The following is a 22,729-nucleotide window of genomic DNA, read 5'->3' as shown; positions in this document are numbered from 1 at the left end:
GCTGAGGTACTAAATGAGTACTTTGCATCTGTCTTCACCAAGGAAGATGCTGCCATAGGCAGTGTGAAGGAGGAGGTAGAGGAGATACCGGATAGGATAAAAAAATGATAAAGAGGTATTAGAAAGGCTGGCTGTACTTAAAGTAGAAAAATCACCAGGAGCGGATGGGATGCATCCTAGGATGCTGAGGGAATTGTGGGAGGAAATCACGGAGGTACTGGCCATAATATTCCAATCCTCCATAGATACGGGGGTGGTGCCAGAGGACTGGAGAATTGCAAATGTTACACCCTTGTTCAAAAAAAGGGTGTTAAGATAAACCCAGCAACTACAGGCCAGACAGTTTAACATCGGTAGTGAGGAAGCTTTTAAAAACGATAATCTGGGACAAAATTTACAGTCGCTTGGGCAAGTGTGGATTAATTAAGGAAAGCCAGCACGGATTTGTTGAAGGCAAATCGTGCTTAACTAACTTGATTGAGTGTTTTGATGAGGTAACAGAGGGTTGATGGGGAAATGCGGTTGACGTGGTGTACAGGAAACTTTGTGCTATCCGGAGGTGAGCTATCCGGCAATCTGGAGCCACCGGCAAAAATCAGCAGCCGTTTTTTATTCTTTTTGTTTGTTTTTTTTGCTTTGTTTGAACAGTCAAGCTGTGCAAGGTCTGTAGCTATAGCAACAGCTTCAGCTACAGAGCTTTAGGGCCACACCCGAGTGTTTAGAAGCTGTTGCTAACCAACAGTGTTTGTTGTCAAATACGGAGATAAGAATCTCCGTATCTCTCAACATTAACTCTGGAGAGTACGGAAGTTTTGAGGCAACGGCAGCAGCTCGGTCCCGTGGGTGCTGGATAGCACAAAGTTTCCTGTATATGGATTTCCAAAAGGCGTTTGATAAAGTGCCACATAATAGGCTTGGCAGCAAAGTTGAAGCCCATGGAATAAAAGGGACAGTGGCAGCATGGATACAGAATTGGCTAAGTGACAGGAAACAGAGTAGTGGTGAACGGTTGTTTTTCGGACTGGAGGAAGGTATACAGTGGGGTTCCCCAGGGGTCGGTCTAGGACCACTGCTTTTCTTGATATATATTAATGACTTGGACATGGGTGTACAGGGCACAATTTCAAAATTTGCAGATGACACAAAACTTGGAAGTATAGTGAACAGTGAGGAGGAGAGTGATAGACTTCAGGAAGACACAGACAGGCTGGTGAAATGGGCGGACACGTGGCAGATGAAATTTAACGCAGAAAAGTGCAAAGTGATACATTTTGGTCGAAAGAATGAGGAGAGGCAATATAAACTAAAGGGTACAATCCTAAAGGGGGTGCATGAACAGAGAGACCTGGGGGTATATGTGCACAAATCATTGAAGGTGGCAGGGCAGGTTGTGAAGCAGTTAAAAAGGCTTCCGGGATCCTGGGCTTCGTGAATAGAGGCAGAGAGTACAAAAATGTGGAAGTGATGAACAACCTTTATAAAACACTGGTTCGGCCTCAACTGGAGTACTGTGTCCAGTTCTGGGCACTGCACTTTAGGAAGGATGTGAAGGCCTTAGAGAGGGTGCAGAAAAGATTTATAAGAATGGTTCCAGAGATGAGGGACTTCAGTTACGTGGATAGACTGGAGAAGCTGGGGTTGTTCTCCTTAGAGCAGAGAAGATTGAGAGGAGATTTGATAGAGGTGTTCAAAATCATGAGGGGTCTAGACAGAGTAGATAGAAACTGTTCCCATTGGCGGAGGGGTCGAGAACCACAGGACACAGATTTCAGGTGATTGGCAGAAAAACCAAAGGCAACACGAGGAAATAATTGTACACGCAGCGAGCGGTTAGGATCTGGCATTCACTGCCTGAGAGGGTGGTGGAGGCAGACTCAATCACAGCTTTCAAAGGGGAGTTGGATAAGTATCTGAAGGAAAAAATTTTGCAGGGCTATGGGGAAAGGGCAGGGGAGTGGCACGGGCTCGACGGGCCGAATGGCCTCCTTCCGTGCTGTAACCATTCTATGATTCTAACTCCATTCCTCCACCCAGCTTGGCTCCATATCCATCGATACCCTTGCCTAGCAAACATCTATCGCTCTCAGATTTATTATTAATTCAGCCCCAGCATCGACTGCTTGTTGTGGGAGAGAGTTCCACACTTCGACCAGCCCTCTGTGTGAAGAAGTGTTTCCTAACTTTTCCCCTGAATGGCCTGGCTCTGATTTTAAAGGTTACGTCCCCCTTGTACTAGACGCCCCCCACCAGCGGAAAAAGTTTTTCTATCGAGTTTCCTTAATCTCTAACTAATCAGAAGTAAAAACTCTCAAATCTGGGATCATTTTTTGGAAGTCTCCTCTGCACCCTCTCCATGGGCTCGAGATCCTTCCTAAAGTGTGGTGCCCGAAACGACATGATATTCTAACCGGGGTCTCATTGAAACTTATAAAATTCTAACAGGACTGGACAGACTAGATGCAGGAAGGATGTTTCCGATGGCCGGGGAGTCCAGAACCAGGGGTCACAGTCTAAGGATAAGGGGTAGGCCATTTAGGACTGAGATGAGGAGGAATTTCTTCACCCAGAGAGTGGTGAACCTGTGGAATTCTCTACCACAGAAGGCAGTTGAGGCCAATTCATTAAATATATTCAAGAAGGAGTTGGATATATTTCTTAAGGCTAAAGGGATCAAGGGGTATGGGGAGAAGGCAGGGACAGGGTACTGAGTTTGGATGATCAGCCATGATGTCATTGAATGGCGGAGCAGGCTCGAGGGGCCGAATGGCCTACTCCTGCTCCTATCTTCTATGTTTCTATGGGTCTAACCGGAGACTGGCGCGGGTGTATGAGGAGGTGGGCGTGATTGTCCAAACCAATCACTGAGCTCGGTTTCAAGGACGTCAATGGGGTCGTTGCCAAGCAGAGGCAGCTAGGCGGGAGGAATTGGTGGGGATAACAGGAGGCCATTCAGCCCCTCGAGCCTGTTCCGCCAATCAATTAGATCATGGCTGATCTGTACCTCAACTCCATTTGCCCGCCTTCGATCCGTAAAAAAAAAATCTACTGCGCTGTCTTGAAAGCTCCAATTATCCCCCAGCATCAACAGCTTTTTTGGGGGAGAGAGTTCCAGATTTCCACCACCCTTTGTGTGAAGAAGTGCTTCCTGACTTCACCCCTGAACAACCTGGCTCTGATTTTAAGGTTATACCCCCTTGTTCTGGACTCCCCCCACCAGAGGAAATAGTTTCTCTCTCTGTCTACCCTATTGAATCCTTTTAATCCTCTTAAACACCTCAATTAGATCACCCCTTAATCTTCTAAACACGGGGGAATACAAGCCAATCCCAAGTAATAGATCACACGGCCACTATTTCGAAGAAGAGCAGGGGAGTTCTGCCCGGTGTCCTGGCCAATATTTATTCCTCAACCAACCTCACTATGGATGAGGGTTTCAGCAGCAGATGAGCTGAGGCAGGGGGCGGAGACAGGCGATGTTGCGGAGGTGGAATTAGACAGTCTTGGTGATAGAGAGGCTATGGAGGGGGCCCCGTCTGCTCTCTCAGGTGGACGTAAAAGATCCCACGGCCACAATTTTGAAGAAGAGAGTTCTCCCCAGTGTCCTGGCCAATATTTATCCTTTAATCAACATCACTAAAACAGATTATCTGGTCATTATCACATTGCTGTTTGTGGGACCTTGCTGTGTGCAAATTGGCTGCCGCGTTTCCCACATTACAACAGTGACTACACTTCAAAACGTACTTCATTGGTTGTAAAGCACTTTGGTACATCCCGAGGTCATGAAAGGCGCTCTAGAAATGAGAGTCCTTTATTTATTTTTAAGTATAGTACTAAACCACACCATCCTTTTTTGTTATTAGTTCACGGGATGTGGGCGTCGCTGGCAAGGCCGGCATTTATTGCCCATCCCTAGTTGCCCTCGAAGGTGGTGGTGAGCCGCCTTCTTGAACCGCTGCAGTCCGTGTGGTGAAGGTGCTCCCACAGTGCTGTTAGGGAGGGAGTTCCAGGATTGTGACCCAGCGACGATGAAGGAATGGCCGATATACTTCCAAGTCAGGATAGTGTGTGACTTGGGGGGGGAACTTGGAGGTGGCGGTGTTCCCATGCGCCTGCTGCCCTTGTCCTTCTAGGTGGTAGAGGTCGCGGGTTTGGGAGGTGCTGCCGAAGAAGCCTTGGCGAGTTGCTGCAGTGCATCTTGTAGATGGTCCACACTGCAGCCACGGTGCGCCGGTGGTGGAGGGAGTGAATGTTTAAGGTGGTGGATGGGGTGCCAATCAAGCGGGCTGCTTTGTCCTGGATGGTGTCGAGCTTCTCGAGTGTTGTTGGAGCTGCACTCATCCAGGCAAGTGGAGAGTATTCCATCACACTCCTTACTTGTGCCTTGTAGATGGTAGAAAGGCTTTGGGGAGTCAGGAGGTGAGACATATCCTGACATATATCGGCCGTACTTTCATCGTCGCTGGGTCGAAATCCTGGAACTCCCTCCCTAACAGCACTGTGGGAGCACCTTCACCACATGGACATCCTGAGGTGGTGAAAGGCGCTATATAAATGCAAGTTTTTCTTTTCTCTTTCAACACAATACTTAGCCGTCTGCACTCTTGAATGGCCCCCCCCCCCCCAGTTCTAAAGCACAGTCCCTGGGTTCACGATAGCAAAGCAGCAGAGATGGGGAGAGAAGCTGAAGATTGAACCCCCCCACCCCCGGCCCCTCACACTCACCAACAAGCTCTCCTGCGCCTGCAAGGCCTCCTGCGCTCCCAGCCAGTCGCGTAGAGACATCAGATCCTGGGCGCACCTGGAGGAGAACGAGGCAGACAGCTCCGTCTCCCCGACGATGGCGGCCACCTCAGCGGCGGCCCTCAGCGAAGACACGTCCCCCTTCTTGCCCAAAATCTTGGCCGCATCGTACGGTGACTCGGCCGTCAGGTAGCTGGAACAGAGCGGAGAGCAGAACGATCGGCCCAGTACAAGTATATTAGCTCAAATCACCCGCGCTCGTCTTTCTCTCCTCATAGACAGGGCTGACATTTAGGAAGGAGCTTCATTCCCAGGTCCCTGGAGTGGTGAAAGCATCGACTAGGATTTGCTCCTCGTTAGTCACGACCCTCCCCTCTCACAAAGATATTCAACCAACAAAAACAAAATGCTGGAAACACTCAGCAGGTCAGGCAGCATCTGTGGAGAGAGAAACAGAGTTAACATTTCAGGTCAATGACCCTTCGTCAGAACGTCTGACGAAAGGTCATTGACCTGAAACGTTAACACTGTTTCACTCTCCACAGATGCTGCCTGACCTGCTGAGTGTTTCCAGCATTTTGTGTTTTTGTTTCAGATTTCCAGCATCCGCAGTATTTTACTTTTGTATTCACCCAACAGTTTACATCAGTGTTACAAGGCGGGAACAGGCCATTCGGCCCATCCAGTCCATGTCGCTGTTTACCCTCCATGCGAGTAAATATTCCCAATCGCATTTACCCGCCCAGTTCCCCATTGCCCTTCAACGCTCTTCACCGTCACCCACCTCCCCGATCCAATCTCGATTGTTGACCATCTTCCATGAGCCCTGCGAGTGAATCCCACAGCCCCACAACTCTGTGAGGAAGTTTCTCCTGCCCTCTGTTCTAAATCTCTTACATTTAATTTTGTATTCATAACCCTTCGTTTTAGACCCCTCAACTACTGCAAACAGTCTGCTTCTAACTAGCCTGTCCCAAACCTCCCATAACTTTAAACACAAAGGCCTAGAAATTCATTGACGCCACTTTTGGGGCGCTAAAGTGGGGCGTCCGCTAAAGTTAGCGGCCGCCGCCAAATCTAGGCCACTTCTCCGATATTCATTAGCTTCGCCCTACTAGTTCGGGCGAGCGCTAAAACTGCTGTTGGACGCCTCTCTTTGGGCGCTAAGCCGGAGGTGGTGATCGATAGCGCCGAGGCCGGGCGCAGCGCAGGTGCGGCCATCTCGTGACTGACAGCAGACACCCTGGCGCCGGCCAGCTCTTAAGGGGGAAGGGTCGACTGTGTCTGCTGCCACGCCCTGGATAGTGGAGCCCTCCAGCTAGGCCTGAACACTGCTGCTGGACCCAAATAGCGCCTGAAGACATGGAGAAGGCCCGTGAACGTGCGCAGCGCTTCTCAGAGCGTGATCTGAGTGTGCTGCTTGCTGCTGTGGAGAAGAGGCGCCATGTTTTGTACCCGAACAATGGCAAGAAGGCGACGGTCCGCATCTACAGGAGAGCCTGGAGGCATGTCGCCAGCAAGCTGTCAGCCAACAGCGACGTCCCCAGGACCGGTGCCCAATGCCGCAAAAAGTTAAATGACCTCACACGCATTGTCAGGGTGAGTACCCTTTCCAATGACCTCCTCATCCTTGCATGTGCACCTCACATTATGGGCAAAGGGACCTGAAAGCTCTAATGGCCAGCCTTCATCCAGCAGCTATGGCACAGGCATGAGCATCAATTGCACATCCTGCACTGAACACACTGGCCAAGCTATTCCACCATGGGAGGCAGTGCACAGCAGATCATGGCGACACACTGGCCAGGCTATTCCACCATGGGAGGCAGTGCACAGCAGATCATGGCGACACACTGGCCAGGCTATTCCACCATGGGAGGCAGTGCACAGCAGATCATGGCGACACACTGGCCAGGCTATTCCACCATGGGAGGCAGTGCACAGCAGATCATGGCGACACACTGGCCAGGCTATTCCACCATGGGAGGCAGTGCACAGCAGATCATGGCGACACACTGGCCAGGCTATTCCACCATGGGAGGCAGTGCACAGCAGATCATGGCGACACACTGGCCAGGCTATTCCACCATGGGAGGCAGTGCACAGCAGATCATGGCGACACACTGGCCAGGCTATTCCACCATGGGAGGCAGTGCACACAAGATCACGGCGACACACTGTACTTAGAGGCGGTCCTTTCTCTTGCAGGCCAAGCTGGCGAATAATCGCAAGAGCCGGACTGCGACCGGGGGAGGACGACCCCATATCCAGCCACTCACCGACCTGCAACATCGCGTGGAGCGCCTCATGGGTCGCCGGGTGATTGGGCCCGTTGCATGTGGAGATGCCAACCCTGTTCTGGGAAGCAATGGTGAGGACATCACCTGTTGCACCTCTCTCGTCCCACTTGCGCATCAGATCTACATCCTTTGCCACTGTCCGACCAATGCGCTGAATGCCACCACTCATGCATCCCGCACTGACGCCCTCTCCTCACTCTAAAGCTACTCTTGTGCCTTCCTGCTTTCAGATGGTCAAGAGGAGGTCCCTCAACTTGCCAGTGACAGACCCTCCGAGGAGGAGCAGGAGGAGGAGCAAGAGGAAGGCGGCCCATCAGGGGAACCCTCAGCCGCGGCCACCCAGGCCAATGTAGGGGACACGTCTTCCCTGGAGGGCAGCGTGGCGGAAGTGTCGAAGGGGAGGGGAGCTCCTGGGACCTGCGTGCTGCAGAAAGGTGGGAGGGGGGTGGAAGCTCGGCGGCCTTCTCCCCAGAGGGGGGATGCGTCGGAGGGGAGTCCAATTGCTGGGCCCAGCGGCCTCCAGCAACGCAGGAAGGGTCGGCCAGCTCGGCGGCCTTCTCCCCAGAGGGAGAGTCCGGCCTCCAGTCAGGAGATGCTCTTCGCCGAGGAGATGGAACGCCTCGAAGACTTGTCCGCGGACTCGGAGCGCCGGCACACGGAGCTCATGGCGGCAGTGGCACGGTTGCCTGAGTCCATCGATTCCCTCTCTCGGAGTGTGGCCGAGTTCGGGCCCTTAGAGGCCACCAGTCGGGCGGAATACCGGGCAGATCTTTCAGCGACTGGCCAGGTGATTAGTGGTGCCGTCCAGTCACTGGCTGCTCTGCTGCGGGCAGTGAACAGGTCAACACGGGCACTCACTGCTGCCACACTCGCTGTGTCAGCCAGGCATCGCCAGGGCACCCGGCGCGCTGCAGCAGCACATCGGTCTGTCCCTCGGCAGATTGGTGCGCATGCTGCAGTGCTGGCCCGGGCGAGTGCCAGTGTCTCAGGCGACCAGCGAGCGCCTGCCATCCGTCAGCTTGCCGCCATTCCTCCAGCCGCCACTGCCACTCCCCCAGTGGAGCTGCCAGGAGCTGCTGCAGCGACTGATGCTGGCCAGCCACAGCTGCAGCAATCAACAGCCGGCCGCTCGACGCCCAGACCTCGTCTAGGCTGACCCCCAAGGGCATCTGCCGTCACGACATGTGCCCCTCAGGAGCCTGCCCCCAGCCTTGCAGCAGCCAATGGCCTTACTTTGAGGAGGAGCAGCAGGGCGGGCAGGGGCCACCCAAAGATGGCCAAGGCATCGCCCTAGCGGGCCAAATAGTCGAATGTGTGGCCATTTGTGTTTGTTTCTTGAGGCCGAGAATTGGATGTTTGTTTTTTTGAAGGCCGATGATGTGATGTTTGTTTTGGACGAAGGCCGAGAATGACGGCCATTTTAGTTGCCCTATTTTGTTAATCCTCCCCAGGTTGTGGGAGCGAGTAATGTGTTTGAGTGTTTTTTGGGGGTTTCCTCTGTTTTTGGTTTTCATCTGGGAAGGGCCCAGAGTTTGTACAATAAAGCATTTTATTTATTCACATTGTCCATGTTTGATCTTTGAAGTGTTTGTTGCCTTAACCGGCTGAGGGCTTGCGGAGCGGCTGCAATCATGTTCTATCATTGGCACAAGCCATTCCCTGACAGGGGGCCTAGAAGTGACGTTCAATAAGCCGACGACGGGCGGCCCTTGGACCTTGTGCGTCCCTCCTGGGCTGGTACTCCTCGTCCTCGTCGTCCTCATGCTCCTCCTCCTGAGGTGGTGGTCCAACGTGAGGTGGCAGTGCCCGAGTCCTGCGGATAGCCAGGTTGTGCAGCATGCAGCAAACGACGACGAATTGGGAGACTCGATCCTGCGAATACTGGAGGGCTCCCCCGGAGCGGTCGAGACAGCGGAACCGTTGCTTGAGCACGCCGATTGTTTGTTCTATGAGGTTCCTCATCGCTTGATGGGTCTCGTTGTATGCCTCTTCAGCAGGGGTCGTGGGCGCGCGGAGCGGGGTCATGAGCCAGGTACACAAAGGATAGCCTTTGTCCCCGATAAGCCATCCTCTTGGGGGAGGCTGTACCTGGAACATGTCAGCCACAGTTGTCTGTCGCAGGATAAAGGCATCGTGGCTGCTGCCTGGAAAGCGGGCATTGACAGCTAGGATGCGCTGCCTGTGGTCACACACCAGCTGTACATTGAGGGAATGGTAGCCCTTCCGGTTGCGGTAATCCTCGGCATGCTCAAGAGGTGCCCGCAAAGCCACATGCGTGCAGTCAATGGCGCCCTGCACCATGGGGAAGCCCGCTATTCTTGCAAACCCCACTGCACGCTGCTGCTGCTTGTCCAGGGTCATGGGGAAGGAGATGAATTGATGTCTCCTTCTGAAAAGGGCTTCGGTCACCTGGCGGATGCAGCAATGCACGGCGAACTGGGAGATGTTAGCGATGTCCCCAGTAGCGGATTGGAAGGAGCCGGAGGCATAGAAGTTGAGAGCCACCGTCACCTTCACTGCCACCGACAGAGACGTCCTGCGCATCAGCTGTGGCTGCAGATCTCTCTGAAGCAGCCGGCAGATGTCTGTAACCACCTCCCTTCGGAATCGCAGCCTCCTAACACACATCGCGGCAGACATGGTCAGATAGGAGGTCTGCTGGCGGTATACCCTGCGTGGGTAAGGCCTCAGTTGGCGACGCCTGTTGCCCCCTCTGCATCTAGCCAGGGCTGCCACTCTCTCACGGCGTCTGTAAGCCCTTCTGGCATAAGGCTGAAATTCAGCGTTGCCACCCAATGCAGCCCCCATTATATGCTGGCAAACACTGAGCTCTGAATGAAGGCTAAGATAATTGGTAAGCTCTGGCCTGAGCCAAAAATACCTGTCCAAGTGTTGGTCCAAACCAGTAAACTCTCCTCCTTGGTCTCTGTCCAAAAAACCGTTGCACAAGAGTGAATGCTGCAAAATGGCTGGCCTTCATACTGCTGGGTAAGTGCCCTTTAATTAGCGCTCCCCCCGGCCCGGCTGGCCTGTGTACCGTTCCACTTCACAGTCGCTCGGGACGCCCGGCGCACAATGGGCCGGCGCGAGTGAAGTTCCGGTTTGGGGCGCACAAAGGGCGTTGCACTATTAAATGACGTCATGATCTGCGCGCGCAGCAGGGCGCGCGCTAAGACTTTGCGCCGGCGCTAAATGTGTCCTGAAGTTGGGGAGAGGCACAGATCGCGCTGCGCCCGGGCGATAAGCGCCTAGCGCTCGAGATCTACTCCCCCTAAGGCGCTAACGGCTGGCGCGCCCAACTGAATTTCTAGGCCAAAGTATCTACAGCACAGAAACAGGCCATTCGGCCCAACTGGTCCGTGCGGGTGTTTATTCTCCACACCAGCCTCCTCCCACCCCTCTTCATCTCACCCCATCAACATATCCTTCTATTCCTTTCTCCCTCATGTGCTTGTCCAGCCTCCCCTTAAATGTATCGCTGCTATTCGCTTCAACCACTCCCTGTGGTAACGAGTTCCACATTCTCACCACTCTCTGGGTAAAGAAGTTTCTCCTGAATTCCCTTTTAGATTTATTAGTGACTAGCTTATATTTATGGCCCCTAGTTCTGGTCTCGCCCACAAGTGGAAACATCTTCGCTACGTCTACCCTATCAAACCCCTTTCATAATCTTAAAGACCTCTATCAGGTCACCCCTCGGCCTTCTCCTTTCTAGAGAAAAGAGCCCCAGCCTGTTCAATCTTTCCTGACGGGTCTAACCTCCCAGTTCTGGTATCATCCTAGTAAATCTTTTTTTGCACCTTCTCCAGTGTCTCTCTATCCTTTCTGTAACATGGAGATTAGAACTGCTCACAGTGCTCCAAGTGTGGTCTTACCAAGGTTCTATACACTTCGACCATATCGCCCTTTAAGCTGCATTGTTCTAACAATTTTTTTTTTTTTTTTAATTTTGAGTCTTCCTATTTGTATTTCCTCACATCGGGCAGCATTCTAAGTGAATCTGCACTGTACCCCCAAATCCCTCCGCTCTCCCACAGCACCGAGCCTCCTGTCCCCCCAAATCCCTCCGCTCTCCCACAGCACCGAGCATACTGTCCCCCCAAATCCCTCCGCTCTCCCACAGCACCGAGCCTCCTGTCCCCCCAAATCCCTCCGCTCTTCCACAGCACCGAGCCTCCTGTCCCCCCAAATCCCTCCGCTCTCCCACAGCACCGAGCCTCCTGTCCCCCCAAATCCCTCCGCTCTCCCACAGCGCCGAGCCTACTGTCCCCCCAAATCCCTCCGCTCTTCCACAGCACCGAGCCTCCTGTCCCCCCAAATCCCTCCGCTCTCCCACAGCACCGAGCCTCCTGTCCCCCCAAATCCCTCCGCTCTCCCACAGCACCGAGCCTCCTGTCCCCCCAAATCCCTCCGCTCTCCCACAGCACCGAGCCTCCTGTCCCCCCAAATCCCTCCACTCTCCCACAGCACCGAGCCTCCTGTCCCCCCAAATCCCTCCGCTCTCCCACAGCACCGAGCCTCCTGTCCCCCCAAATCCCTCCGCTCTCCCACAGCGCCGAGCCTCCTGTCCCCCCAAATCCCTCCGCTCTCCCACAGCACCGAGCCTCCTGTCCCCCCAAATCCCTCCGCTCTCCCACGGCACCGAGCCTCCTGTCCCCCCAAATCCCTCCGCTCTCCCACAGCGCCGAGCATACTGTCCCCCCAAATCCCTCCGCTCTCCCACGGCACCGAGCCTCCTGTCCCCCCAAATCCCTCCGCTCTCCCACAGCGCCGAGACTCCTGTCCCCCCAAATCCCTCCGCTCTCCCACAGCACCGAGCCTACTGTCCCCCCAAATCCCTCCGCTCTCCCACGGCACCGAGCCTCCTGTCCCCCCAAATCCCTCCGCTCTCCCACAGCACCGAGCCTCCTGTCCCCCCAAATCCCTCCGCTCTCCCACGGCACCGAGCCTCCTCTCCCCCCAAATCCCTCCGCTCTCCCACAGCGCCGAGCATACTGTCCCCCCAAATCCCTCCGCTCTCCCACAGCACCGAGCCTCCTGTCCCCCCAAATCCCTCCGCTCTCCCACAGCGCCGAGCCTCCTGTCCCCCCAAATCCCTCCGCTCTCCCATGGCACCGAGCCTCCTGTCCCCCCAAATCCCTCCGCTCTCCCACAGCACCGAGCCTCCTGTCCCCCCAAATCCCTCCGCTCTCCCACAGCACCGAGCCTCCTGTCCCCCCAAATCCCTCCGCTCTCCCACAGCGCCGAGCCTCCTCTCCCCCCAAATCCCTCCGCTCTTCCACAGCACCGAGCCTCCTGTCCCCCCAAATCCCTCCGCTCTCCCACAACGCCGAGCCTCCTGTCCCCCCAAATCCCTCCGCTCTCCCACAGCACCGAGCCTCCTGTCCCCCCAAATCCCTCCGCACTCCCACAGCACCGAGCCTCCTGTCCCGACAAATCCCTCCGCTCTCCCACAGCGCCGAGCCTACTGTACCCCCAAATCCCTCCGCTCTCCCACAGCGCCGAGCCTCCTCTCCCCCCAAATCCCTCCGCTCTCCCACAGCGCCGAGCCTCCTGTCCCCCCAAATCCCTCCGCTCTCCCACAGCACCGAGCCTCCTGTCCCCCCAAATCCCTCCGCTCTCCCACAGCACCGAGCCTCCTGTCCCCCCAAATCCCTCCGCTCTCCCACAGCACCGAGCCTCCTGTCCCCCCAAATCCCTCCGCTCTCCCACAGCACCGAGCCTCCTGTCCCCCCAAATCCCTCCGCTCTCCCACAGCACCGAGCCTCCTGTCCCCCCAAATCCCTCCGCTCTCCCACAGCACCGAGCCTCCTGTCCCCCCAAATCCCTCCGCTCTCCCACAGCACCGAGCCTACTGTCCCCCCAAATCCCTCCGCTCTCCCACGGCACCGAGCCTCCTGTCCCCCCAAATCCCTCCGCTCTCCCACAGCGCCGAGCCTACTGTCCCCCCAAATCCCTCCGCTCTCCCACAGCACCGAGCCTCCTGTCCCCCCAAATCCCTCCGCTCTCCCACAGCACCGAGCCTCCTGTCCCCCCAAATCCCTCCGCTCTCCCACAGCACCGAGCCTCCTGTCCCCCCAAATCCCTCCGCTCTCCCACAGCACCGAGCATACTGTCCCCCCAAATCCCTCCGCTCTCCCACAGCACCGAGCCTCCTGTCCCCCCAAATCCCTCCGCTCTCCCACAGCACCGAGCCTCCTGTCCCCCCAAATCCCTCCGCTCTCCCACGGCACCGAGCCTCCTGTCCCCCCAAATCCCTCCGCTCTCCCACAGCGCCGAGCCTACTGTCCCCCCAAATCCCTCCGCTCTCCCACAGCACCGAGCCTCCTGTCCCCCCAAATCCCTCCGCTCTCCCACAGCACCGAGCCTCCTGTCCCCCCGAATCCCTCCGCTCTCCCACAGCACCAAGCCTCCTCTCCCCCCAAATCCCTCCGCTCTCCCACAGCGCCGAGCATACTGTCCCCCCAAATCCCTCCGCTCTCCCACAGCGCCGAGAATACTGTCCCCCCAAATCCCTCCGCTCTCCCACAGCGCCGAGCATACTGTCCCCCCAAATCCCTCCGCTCTCCCACAGCGCCGAGAATACTGTCCCCCCAAATCCCTCCGCTCTCCCACAGCGCCGAGCATACTGTCCCCCCAAATCCCTCCGCTCTCCCACAGCGCCGAGAATACTGTCCCCCCAAATCCCTCCGCTCTCCCACAGCACCGAGCCTCCTGTCCCCCCAAATCCCTCCGCTCTCCCACGGCACCGAGCCTCCTGTCCCCCCCAAATCCCTCCGCTCTCCCACAGCGCCGAGCATACTGTCCCCCCAAATCCCTCCGCTCTCCCACAGCGCCGAGCCTCCTGTCCCCCCAAATCCCTCCGCTCTCCCACAGCGCCGAGCCTCCTGTCCCCCCAAATCCCTCCGCTCTCCCACAGCGCCGAGCCTCCTCTCCCCCCAAATCCCTCCGCTCTCCCACAGCACCGAGCCTCCTGTCCCCCCCAAATCCCTCCGCTCTCCCACAGCGCCGAGCCTCCTGTCCCCCCAAATCCCTCCGCTCTCCCACAGCACCGAGCCTCCTGTCCCCCCAAATCCCTCCGCTCTCCCACAGTGCCGAGCCTCCTGTCCCCCCAAATCCCTCCGCTCTTCCACAGCACCGAGCCTCCTGTCCCCCCAAATCCCTCCGCTCTCCCACAGCACCGAGCCTACTGTCCCCCCAAATCCCTCCGCTCTCCCACAGCACCGAGCCTCCTCTCCCCCGAAATCCCTCCGCTCTTCCACAGCGCCGAGCCTCCTGTCCCCCCAAATCCCTCCGCTCTCCCACAGCACCGAGCCTACTGTCCCCCCAAATCCCTCCGCTCTCCCACGGCACCGAGCCTCCTGTCCCCCCAAATCCCTCCGCTCTCCCACAGCACCGAGCCTCCTGTCCCCCCAAATCCCTCCGCTCTCCCACAGTGCCGAGCCTCCTGTCCCCCCAAATCCCTCCGCTCTTCCACAGCACCGAGCCTCCTGTCCCCCCAAATCCCTCCGCTCTCCCACAGCACCGAGCCTACTGTCCCCCCAAATCCCTCCGCTCTCCCACAGCACCGAGCCTCCTCTCCCCCGAAATCCCTCCGCTCTTCCACAGCGCCGAGCCTCCTGTCCCCCCAAATCCCTCCGCTCTCCCACAGCACCGAGCCTACTGTCCCCCCAAATCCCTCCGCTCTCCCACGGCACCGAGCCTCCTGTCCCCCCAAATCCCTCCGCTCTCCCACAGCGCCGAGCCTCCTGTCCCCCCAAATCCCTCCGCTCTCCCACAGCGCCGAGCCTCCTGTCCCCCCAAATCCCTCCGCTCTCCCACAGCGCCGAGCCTCCTCTCCCCCCAAATCCCTCCGCTCTCCCACAGCGCCGAGCATACTGTCCCCCCAAATCCCTCCGCTCTCCCACAGCGCCGAGCATACTGTCCCCCCAAATCCCTCCGCTCTCCCACAGCGCCGAGCATACTGTCCCCCCAAATCCCTCCGCTCTCCCACAGCACCGAGCCTCCTGTCCCCCCAAATCCCTCCGCTCTCCCACAGCACTGAGCCTCCTGTCCCCCCAAATCCCTCCGCTCTCCCACGGCACCGAGCCTCCTGTCCCCCCAAATCCCTCCGCTCTCCCACAGCGCCGAGCATACTGTCCCCCCAAATCCCTCCGCTCTCCCACAGCGCCGAGCCTCCTGTCCCCCCAAATCCCTCCGCTCTCCCACAGCGCCGAGCCTCCTGTCCCCCCAAATCCCTCCGCTCTCCCACAGCGCCGAGCCTCCTCTCCCCCCAAATCCCTCCGCTCTCCCACAGCACCGAGCCTCCTGTCCCCCCAAATCCCTCCGCTCTCCCACAGCACCGAGCCTCCTGTCCCCCCAAATCCCTCCGCTCTCCCACAGCACCGAGCCTACTGTCCCCCCAAATCCCTCCGCTCTCCCACAGCACCGAGCCTCCTCTCCCCCGAAATCCCTCCGCTCTTCCACAGCGCCGAGCCTCCTGTCCCCCCAAATCCCTCCGCTCTCCCACAGCGCCGAGCCTCCTGTCCCCCCAAATCCCTCCGCTCTCCCACAGCACCGAGCCTCCTGTCCCCCCAAATCCCTCCGCTCTCCCACAGCACCGAGCCTCCTGTCCCCCCAAATCCCTTCGCTCTCCCACAGCACCGAGCATACTGTCCCCCCAAATCCCTCCACTCTCCCACAGCGCCGAGCCTCCTGTCCCCCCAAATCCCTCCGCTCTTCCACAGCACCGAGCCTCCTGTCCCCCCAAATCCCTCCGCTCTTCCACAGCACCGAGCCTCCTGTCCCCCCAAATCCCTCCGCTCTTCCACAGCACCGAGCCTCCTGTCCCCCCAAATCCCTTCGCTCTCCCACAGCACCGAGCCTCCTGTCCCCCCAAATCCCTCCACTCTCCCACAGCACTGAGCATACTCTCCCATCTCACACTGACTGACATTTCCTACTTCATTTAGCCCATTCCCCAGTCTTGTCATAAACCTTTTTGCAGCTTCCTCTGGTCTTCTAAAGGAATGATCTCTGTCTCCTATTTTGGGATCATCTGCCAGTTTTGGACACCACGCCCTCTGGACCTGTGTCCAAATCATCGCCGGTCACAGTGAACAGAAGTGACCTCAGAACCCCCACTGTTCAAAACGGCCCAGGCGGGGCTCTTTTCTCTAGAAAGCAGAAGACTGCGGGGTGACCTGATCGAGGTCTTTAAGATTATGAAAGGGGTTCGATAGGGTCGACGTAGAGAAGATGTTTCCACTTGTGGGGAGACCAGAACTAGGGGCCGTCAATATAAGATGGTCGCTAATAAATCCAATAGGGAATTCAGGAGAAACTTCTTTACCCAGAGAGTGGTGAGAATGTGGAACTCGCCACCACAGGGAGTGGTTGAGGAGAATAGTATCGATGCATTTAAGGGGAAGCTGGATAAACACATGAGGGAGAAAGGAATAGAAGGATATGTTGAAGGGGTTTGATGAAGAGGGGTGGGAGGAGCAGAAACACACGGAGCAGTGGGGCCGAATGGCCTGTTTCTGTGCTGTAGATACTGTGTAACTTTGTAGCTGTTATACCCTCCAAGAACGCAAACTTAGAAATGAATATTCCCAGCGCTGCAAGGAGCAAATACTCCCACCCACCTTCATCAGTGGAGAGACTGGAGGAATAAAAACAGAAAATGCTGGAAACACTCAGCGGGTCAGGCAGCGTCTGTGGAGAGAGAAACAGAGTCAATGTTTCAGGTCAACGACCCTTCGTCAGAACTGGAATATGGTAAGAGATCATCTCTGATGATCTCAGTTCCGACCTGAAACTTTAACTCTGTTTCTCTCTCTCCACAGACCTGCTGAGCGGTTCCAGCATCTTCTGTTAAAACAAAACACAAGATAGATTGAGAGAAAAGTATTTTCAGAGCATCATTTCCACCCCACTGCATGAGAAACATAGAAGATAGGAGCAGCAGTAGGCCATTCGGCCCCTCAAGCCTGCTCCGCCATTTAATGAGATCATGGCTGATCATCCAAATTCAGTACCCTGTCCCTGCCTTCTCCACATATCCCTTTAGCCTTAAGAAATATATCTAACTCCTTCTTGAATATATGAGGGCAGCGACTGCTCGCTGGGGCACAGTCTCGCGCCCTGCTCCTCGCCTCACCCTTGCCGAGATCATCTAACAGGACCGACCAGGACAACAAGCTTGGGTCATCTTGGTCCTCACAGCTCAGCCCGATGCCGAGTGGGACATTTGCCCAGAGTGTCATCCAGAGAGCTCGACCTTCGGAGGCGAGCGTACCGTAACATTAAAGAGAGAGAGACCAGAACGACAGATTATTCATTCAGAGCCCAGGTATGATTTGGGGGCTTGCCGACTCGCCAGGATTGCGCAGGAGTCTCCAGGACTCGGCTACGGGCAAACCCGGGAGAAGAACCATAGGGGCGTTAAAAAAGGGCGAGTGCAATTTCTTCCATTTTCTTTTGAACGTTTTAAATCATTAGTCATAAAAATATTGGAGATGGGATTAAAAAGGCTGCTCGACTGACGGCCTTGGGTGGGGGAGCGTGGAGGGGCGGTTGGAGGCAGGAATCATAGAAAGTTGCAGCACGGAAGGAGGCCATTCGGCCCATCGTGTCCGCGCCGGCCAACATGTACCAGCTCTTGGTCCGTAGCCCTGCAGGTTACAGCATCCCAAGTGCACATCCAAGTACTTTTTAAATGTGGTTAGGGTTCCTGCCTCTACCACCCTTTCAGGCAGTGAGTTCCAGACCCCCACAACCCTCTGGGTGAAGACATTTCACCTCAAATCCCCTCTAAACCTTCCCCCAATTACTTTAAATCTGTGCCCCCTGGTTTTTGACCCCTCTGCTAAGGGAAACAGGTCCTTTCTATCCACTTTATCGAGGCCCCTCATAATTTTATACACCTCAATAAGGTCTCCCCTCAGCCTCCTGTGTTTCAAGGAAAACAGACCCAGCCTATCCAGTCTTCCCTCATAGCTAAGATTCTCTACTCCCGGCAACATCCTTGTAAATCCCCTCTGTACCCTCTCTAGTGCAATCACATCTTTCCTATAATGTGGTGACCAGAACTGCACACAGTAGTCTAGCTGAGGCCTAACTAGTGTTTTATACAGTTGAAGCATAACCCCCCTGCTCTTGTATTCTATACCACGGCTAATAAAGGCAAGCATTCCGTATGCCTTCTTAACCACCTTATCTACTTGGCCTGCTACCTTCAGGGATCTGTGGACATGCACTCCAAGGTCCCTTTGTTCCTCTACACTACTCAGTGTCCTACCATTTAATGTGTATTCCCTTTCCTTGTTAGCCCTCCCCAAATGCATTACCTCACACTTCTCCGGATTGAATTCCATTTGCCACTGTTCTGCCCACCTGACCAATTTATTGATATCTTCCTGCAGTCCACAGCTTCCTTCTTCAGTATCAACCACACAGCCGATTTTAGTATCATCTGCAAACTTCTTAATCATACCCCCTATATTCAAGTCTAGATCATTGATATATACCACAAAAAGCAAGGGACCTAGTACTGAGCCCTGCGGAACCCCACTGGAAACAGCCTTCCAGTCACAAAAACACCCAGCAACCATTACCCTCTGCTTCCTGTCTCCGAGCCAGTTTTGAATCCAACTTGACACTTTGCCCTGGATCTCATGGGCTTTTAACTTCGTGACCAGTCTGCCATGTGGAACCTTATCCAAAGCCTTGCTAAAGTCCATATACACTACATCAAACGCACTACCCTCATCAAAAAATTCAATCAAGTTTGTCAGACACGACCTTCCCTTAACAAACCCGTGCTGACTATCCTTGATTAATCCGTGTCTTTCTAAATGAAGGTCAAGTGCCGATTCCTCCAGGAATACAGCCAACCAGAGTTAGCAACCAGTAGGTACGCTGCAGACTGGGACGTGCCCTCGACGGCTTGTTTGCCGAGACGACTCTCTTACCACTTAGCCGCAATAGTGTAATGGCCGTCCTTCTCCATGACGCTAGCACAGCTGGTGAAGAGCTCTTTCAGCACAGGGTCCTCAGGCTGCAGACGGGCTTTGGCAATGGCGATGGCCTCCCTAATGAAACAGGAACGAGGTCTTACAGCAACAAAACAACTTGCATTTATATAGCACCTCTAAAACAGTAAAACGTCCCAGGGCGCTTCACAAGAGCGATTATCAAACTAAATTTGACACTGAGACACATAAGGAAATATTCAGGCAGGTGACCAAAAGCTTGGTCAAAGAGGTAGGTTTTAAGGAGCGTCTTAAAGGGGGAGAGAGAGGTAGCGAGGCGGAGAGGTTTAGGGAGAGAATTCCAGAGCTTAGGGCCCAGGCAGCTGAAGGCACAGCCGCCTATTTTGGAGCAAAGCAAATCAGGGATGCACAAAAGGCCAGAATTGGAGGAGCACGGAGATCTCGGAGGGTTGTAGGGCTGGAGGTTAGAGAGATAGGGAGAGGGCGAGGCCGTAGAGGGATTTGAACACAAGGGTGAGAATTTTAAAATCGAGGCGTTGCCGGACCGGGAGCCAATGTAGGTCAGTGAGCACAGGGGGTGATGGGTGAACGGGACTGGGTGTGAGTTAGGACACGGGGCAGTGAGCACAGGGAGTGATGGGTGAACGGGACTGGGTGTGAGTTAGGACACGGGGCAGTGAGCACAGGGGGTGATGGGTGAACGGGACTGGGTGTGAGTTAGGACACGGGGCAGTGAGCACAGGGGGCGATGTGTGAACGGGACTGGGTGCGAGTTAGGACACGGGGCAGTGAGCACAGGGGGTGATGGGTGAACGGGACTGGGTGTGAGTTAGGACACGGGGCAGTGAGCACAGGGGGTGATGGGTGAACGGGACTGGGTGTGAGTTAGGACACGGGGCAGTGAGCACAGGGGGTGATGGGTGAACGGGACTGGGTGAGAGTTAGGACACGGTGCAGTGAGCACAGGGGGTGATGGGTGAACGGGACTGGGTGTGAGTTAGGACACGGGGCAGTGAGCACAGGGGGTGATGGGTGAACGGGACTGGGTGTGAGTTAGGACACGGGGCAGTGAGCACATCGGGGTGATGGGTGAACGGGACTGGGTGCGAGTTAGGACACGGGGCAGTGAGCACGGGGGGTGATGGGTGAACGGGACTGGGTGCGAGTTAGGACACGGGGCAGTGAGCACAGGGGGTGATGGGTGAACGGGACTGGGTGTGAGTTAGGACACGGGGCAGTGAGCACAGGGGGCGATGTGTGAACGGGACTGGGTGCGAGTTAGGACACGGGGCAGTGAGCACAGGGGGTGATGGGTGAACGGGACTGGGTGTGAGTTAGGACACGGGGCAGTGAGCACAGGGGGTGATGGGTGAACGGGACTGGGTGTGAGTTAGGACACGGGGCAGTGAGCACAGGGGGTGATGGGTGAACGGGACTGGGTGTGAGTTAGGACACGGGGCAGTGAGCACAGGGGTGATGGGTGATCGGGACTGGGTGTGAGTTAGGACACGGGGCAGTGAGCACAGGGGGTGATGGGTGAACGGGACTGGGTGTGAGTTAGGACACGGGGCAGTGAGCACAGGGGTGATGGGTGATCGGGACTGGGTGTGAGTTAGGACACGGGGCAGTGAGCACAGGGGGTGATGGGTGATCGGGACTGGGTGTGAGTTAGGACACGGTGCAGTGAGCACAGGGGGTGATGGGTGATCGGGACTGGGTGTGAGTTAGGACACGGGGCAGTGAGCACAGGGAGTGATGGGTGATCGGGACTGGGTGTGAGTTAGGACACGGTGCAGTGAGCACAGGGGGTGATGGGTGAACGGGACTGGGTGCGAGTTAGGACACGGGGCAGTGAGCACAGGGGGTGATGGGCGAACGGGACTGGGTGTGAGTTAGGACACGGTGCAGTGAGCACAGGGGGTGATGGGTGATCGGGACTGGGTGCGAGTTAGGACACGGGGCAGTGAGCACAGGGGGTGATGGGTGAACGGGACTGGGTGTGAGTTAGGACACGGGGCAGTGAGCACAGGGGGTGATGGGTGATCGGGACTGGGTGTGAGTTAGGACACGGGGCAGTGAGCACAGGGGGTGATGGGTGAATGGGACTCGGTGCGAGTTAGGACACGGGGCAGTGAGCACAGGGGTGATGGGTGAACAGGACTGGGTGTGAGTTAGGACATAATTGCTCACAGTTTGTTTAGAAGATGCCAGTTTGCTGTAACAGTTCCGAGTTTAATAGTCGGAAAAAAAATGTCCAGGGAATTTTTAAGGAATTATTTTGCACCTTTCAGAGCTGGAAAGTGTGGAAAGGGGACAAAAATAGTGAAACTTAGAAGGAAAAGATCAACTTACACACGACCGAAAATAGTCGTCAGCAATCACTGCCAATGTATTCTCCATGTGTGAGTGTGGAAAAGGATTACAATCGGACTCCTCAATCAACGGACTGTGGAGCAGGATGAGAAGGTGTAGATTTTTGGGAAAACAGCAGGTGTTTTGGTCTCCTTATCTAAGGAAGGATATACCTGCCTTGGAGGCGGTGCAACGAAGGTTCACTAGATTGATTCCTGGGATGAGAGGGCTGTCCTATGAGGAGAGATTGTGTAGAATGGGCCGATACTCTGGAGTTTAGAATAATGAGAGGTGATCTCATTGAAACATACAAGATACTGAGAGGGATTGACAGGGTAGATGCAGGGAGGGTGTTTTCCCCTGGCTGGAGTGTCTAGAACCAGGGGTCACAGTCTCAGGATAAGGGGTCGGCCATTTAGGACTGAGATGAGGAGGAATTTCTTCACTCAGAGGGCTGTGAATCTTTGGAATTCTCTGCCCCAGAGGGCTGTGCATGCTGAATCGTTGAGTATATTCCAGGCTGAGATCGATAGATTTTTGGACTCTCGGGGAATCAAGGGATACAGGGATCAGGCGGGAAAGTGGAGTTGAGGTCGATGATCAGCCATGATCTTATTGAATGGCGGAGCAGGCTCGAGGGGCCGAATGGCCGACTCCTGCTCCTAATACGTATGTTCTTTTACAGGTCAAAGAGTCAGCCTTGGTTCAGTAGCCAGCACTCTCTCAGTTAAATGTCTCAGTCCAAACTCGGAAATGTAGGAAACAGCGAGGAGTTTAGTAACCGGAGACTTGAGCACAAAATCTAGGCGGACACTCCCAGTGCAGCACCGAGAGAGTGCTGCACTGTCGGAAGTGCCGTTATTAGGCCGACAGTGCCTCATCGCTACCTCAGCACTTCAGAAAGCGCTTTACAGCCAAAAGATTAGCTCTGAAGTGCAGTTACTGCTATTTTGCAGGCAAGCTCTCTGGCCAGTTTGCACACAGCAAGATCCCATATACAGCTATGAGATGAATGATCCGTTGGGGATAGCAACAGACTTCAGGAGGACGTGGACAGGTTGGTGAAATGGGCAGACACACGGCAGGTTAAATTTAACACAGAGAAGTGTGAAGTAATAGCATTTGGTAGGAAGAATGAGGAGAGGCGATATAAACTAAAGGGTACAATCCTAAAGGGGGTGCAGGAACAGAGAGACATGAAGGTGGCAGGGCAGGTTGAGAAAGCGGTTAAAAAAAACTTACGGGATCCTGGGCTTCATAAATCGAGGCAGAGAGTACAAAAGCGAGGAAGTTATGATGAACCTGTGTAAAACACTGGTTTGGCCTCAGCTGGAGTATTGTGTCCAATTCTGGGCACCG

At 55.4% G+C, this 22,729-nt stretch overlaps 1 protein-coding gene across 1 annotated transcript in view; it reads right to left on the bottom strand.

Annotated features, from left to right (window-relative positions):
- Positions 1-22,729, bottom strand: part of gemin5 (gem (nuclear organelle) associated protein 5) — a gene marked incomplete at its 5' end in the record, with an annotated part of 81,300 nt that overhangs the window by 11,265 nt on the left and 47,306 nt on the right. Inside the window, 2 exons of the mRNA XM_085996200.1 lie at positions 4,726-4,936; positions 18,998-19,117. Of these exons, the coding sequence (XP_085852326.1) occupies positions 4,726-4,936; positions 18,998-19,117 (331 nt within the window). The remainder of the gene's footprint in view (positions 1-4,725; positions 4,937-18,997; positions 19,118-22,729) is intronic.

Source organism: Somniosus microcephalus, chromosome 8 (genome assembly GCF_052327205.1).
Source record: "Somniosus microcephalus isolate GS21.2 chromosome 8, FLI_Smic_1.0, whole genome shotgun sequence".
Lineage (NCBI taxonomy): Eukaryota > Metazoa > Chordata > Chondrichthyes > Squaliformes > Somniosidae > Somniosus > Somniosus microcephalus.
Note: the sequence above shows the minus strand (reverse complement) of the source record. Positions and strands in the feature narration are given on the sequence as shown.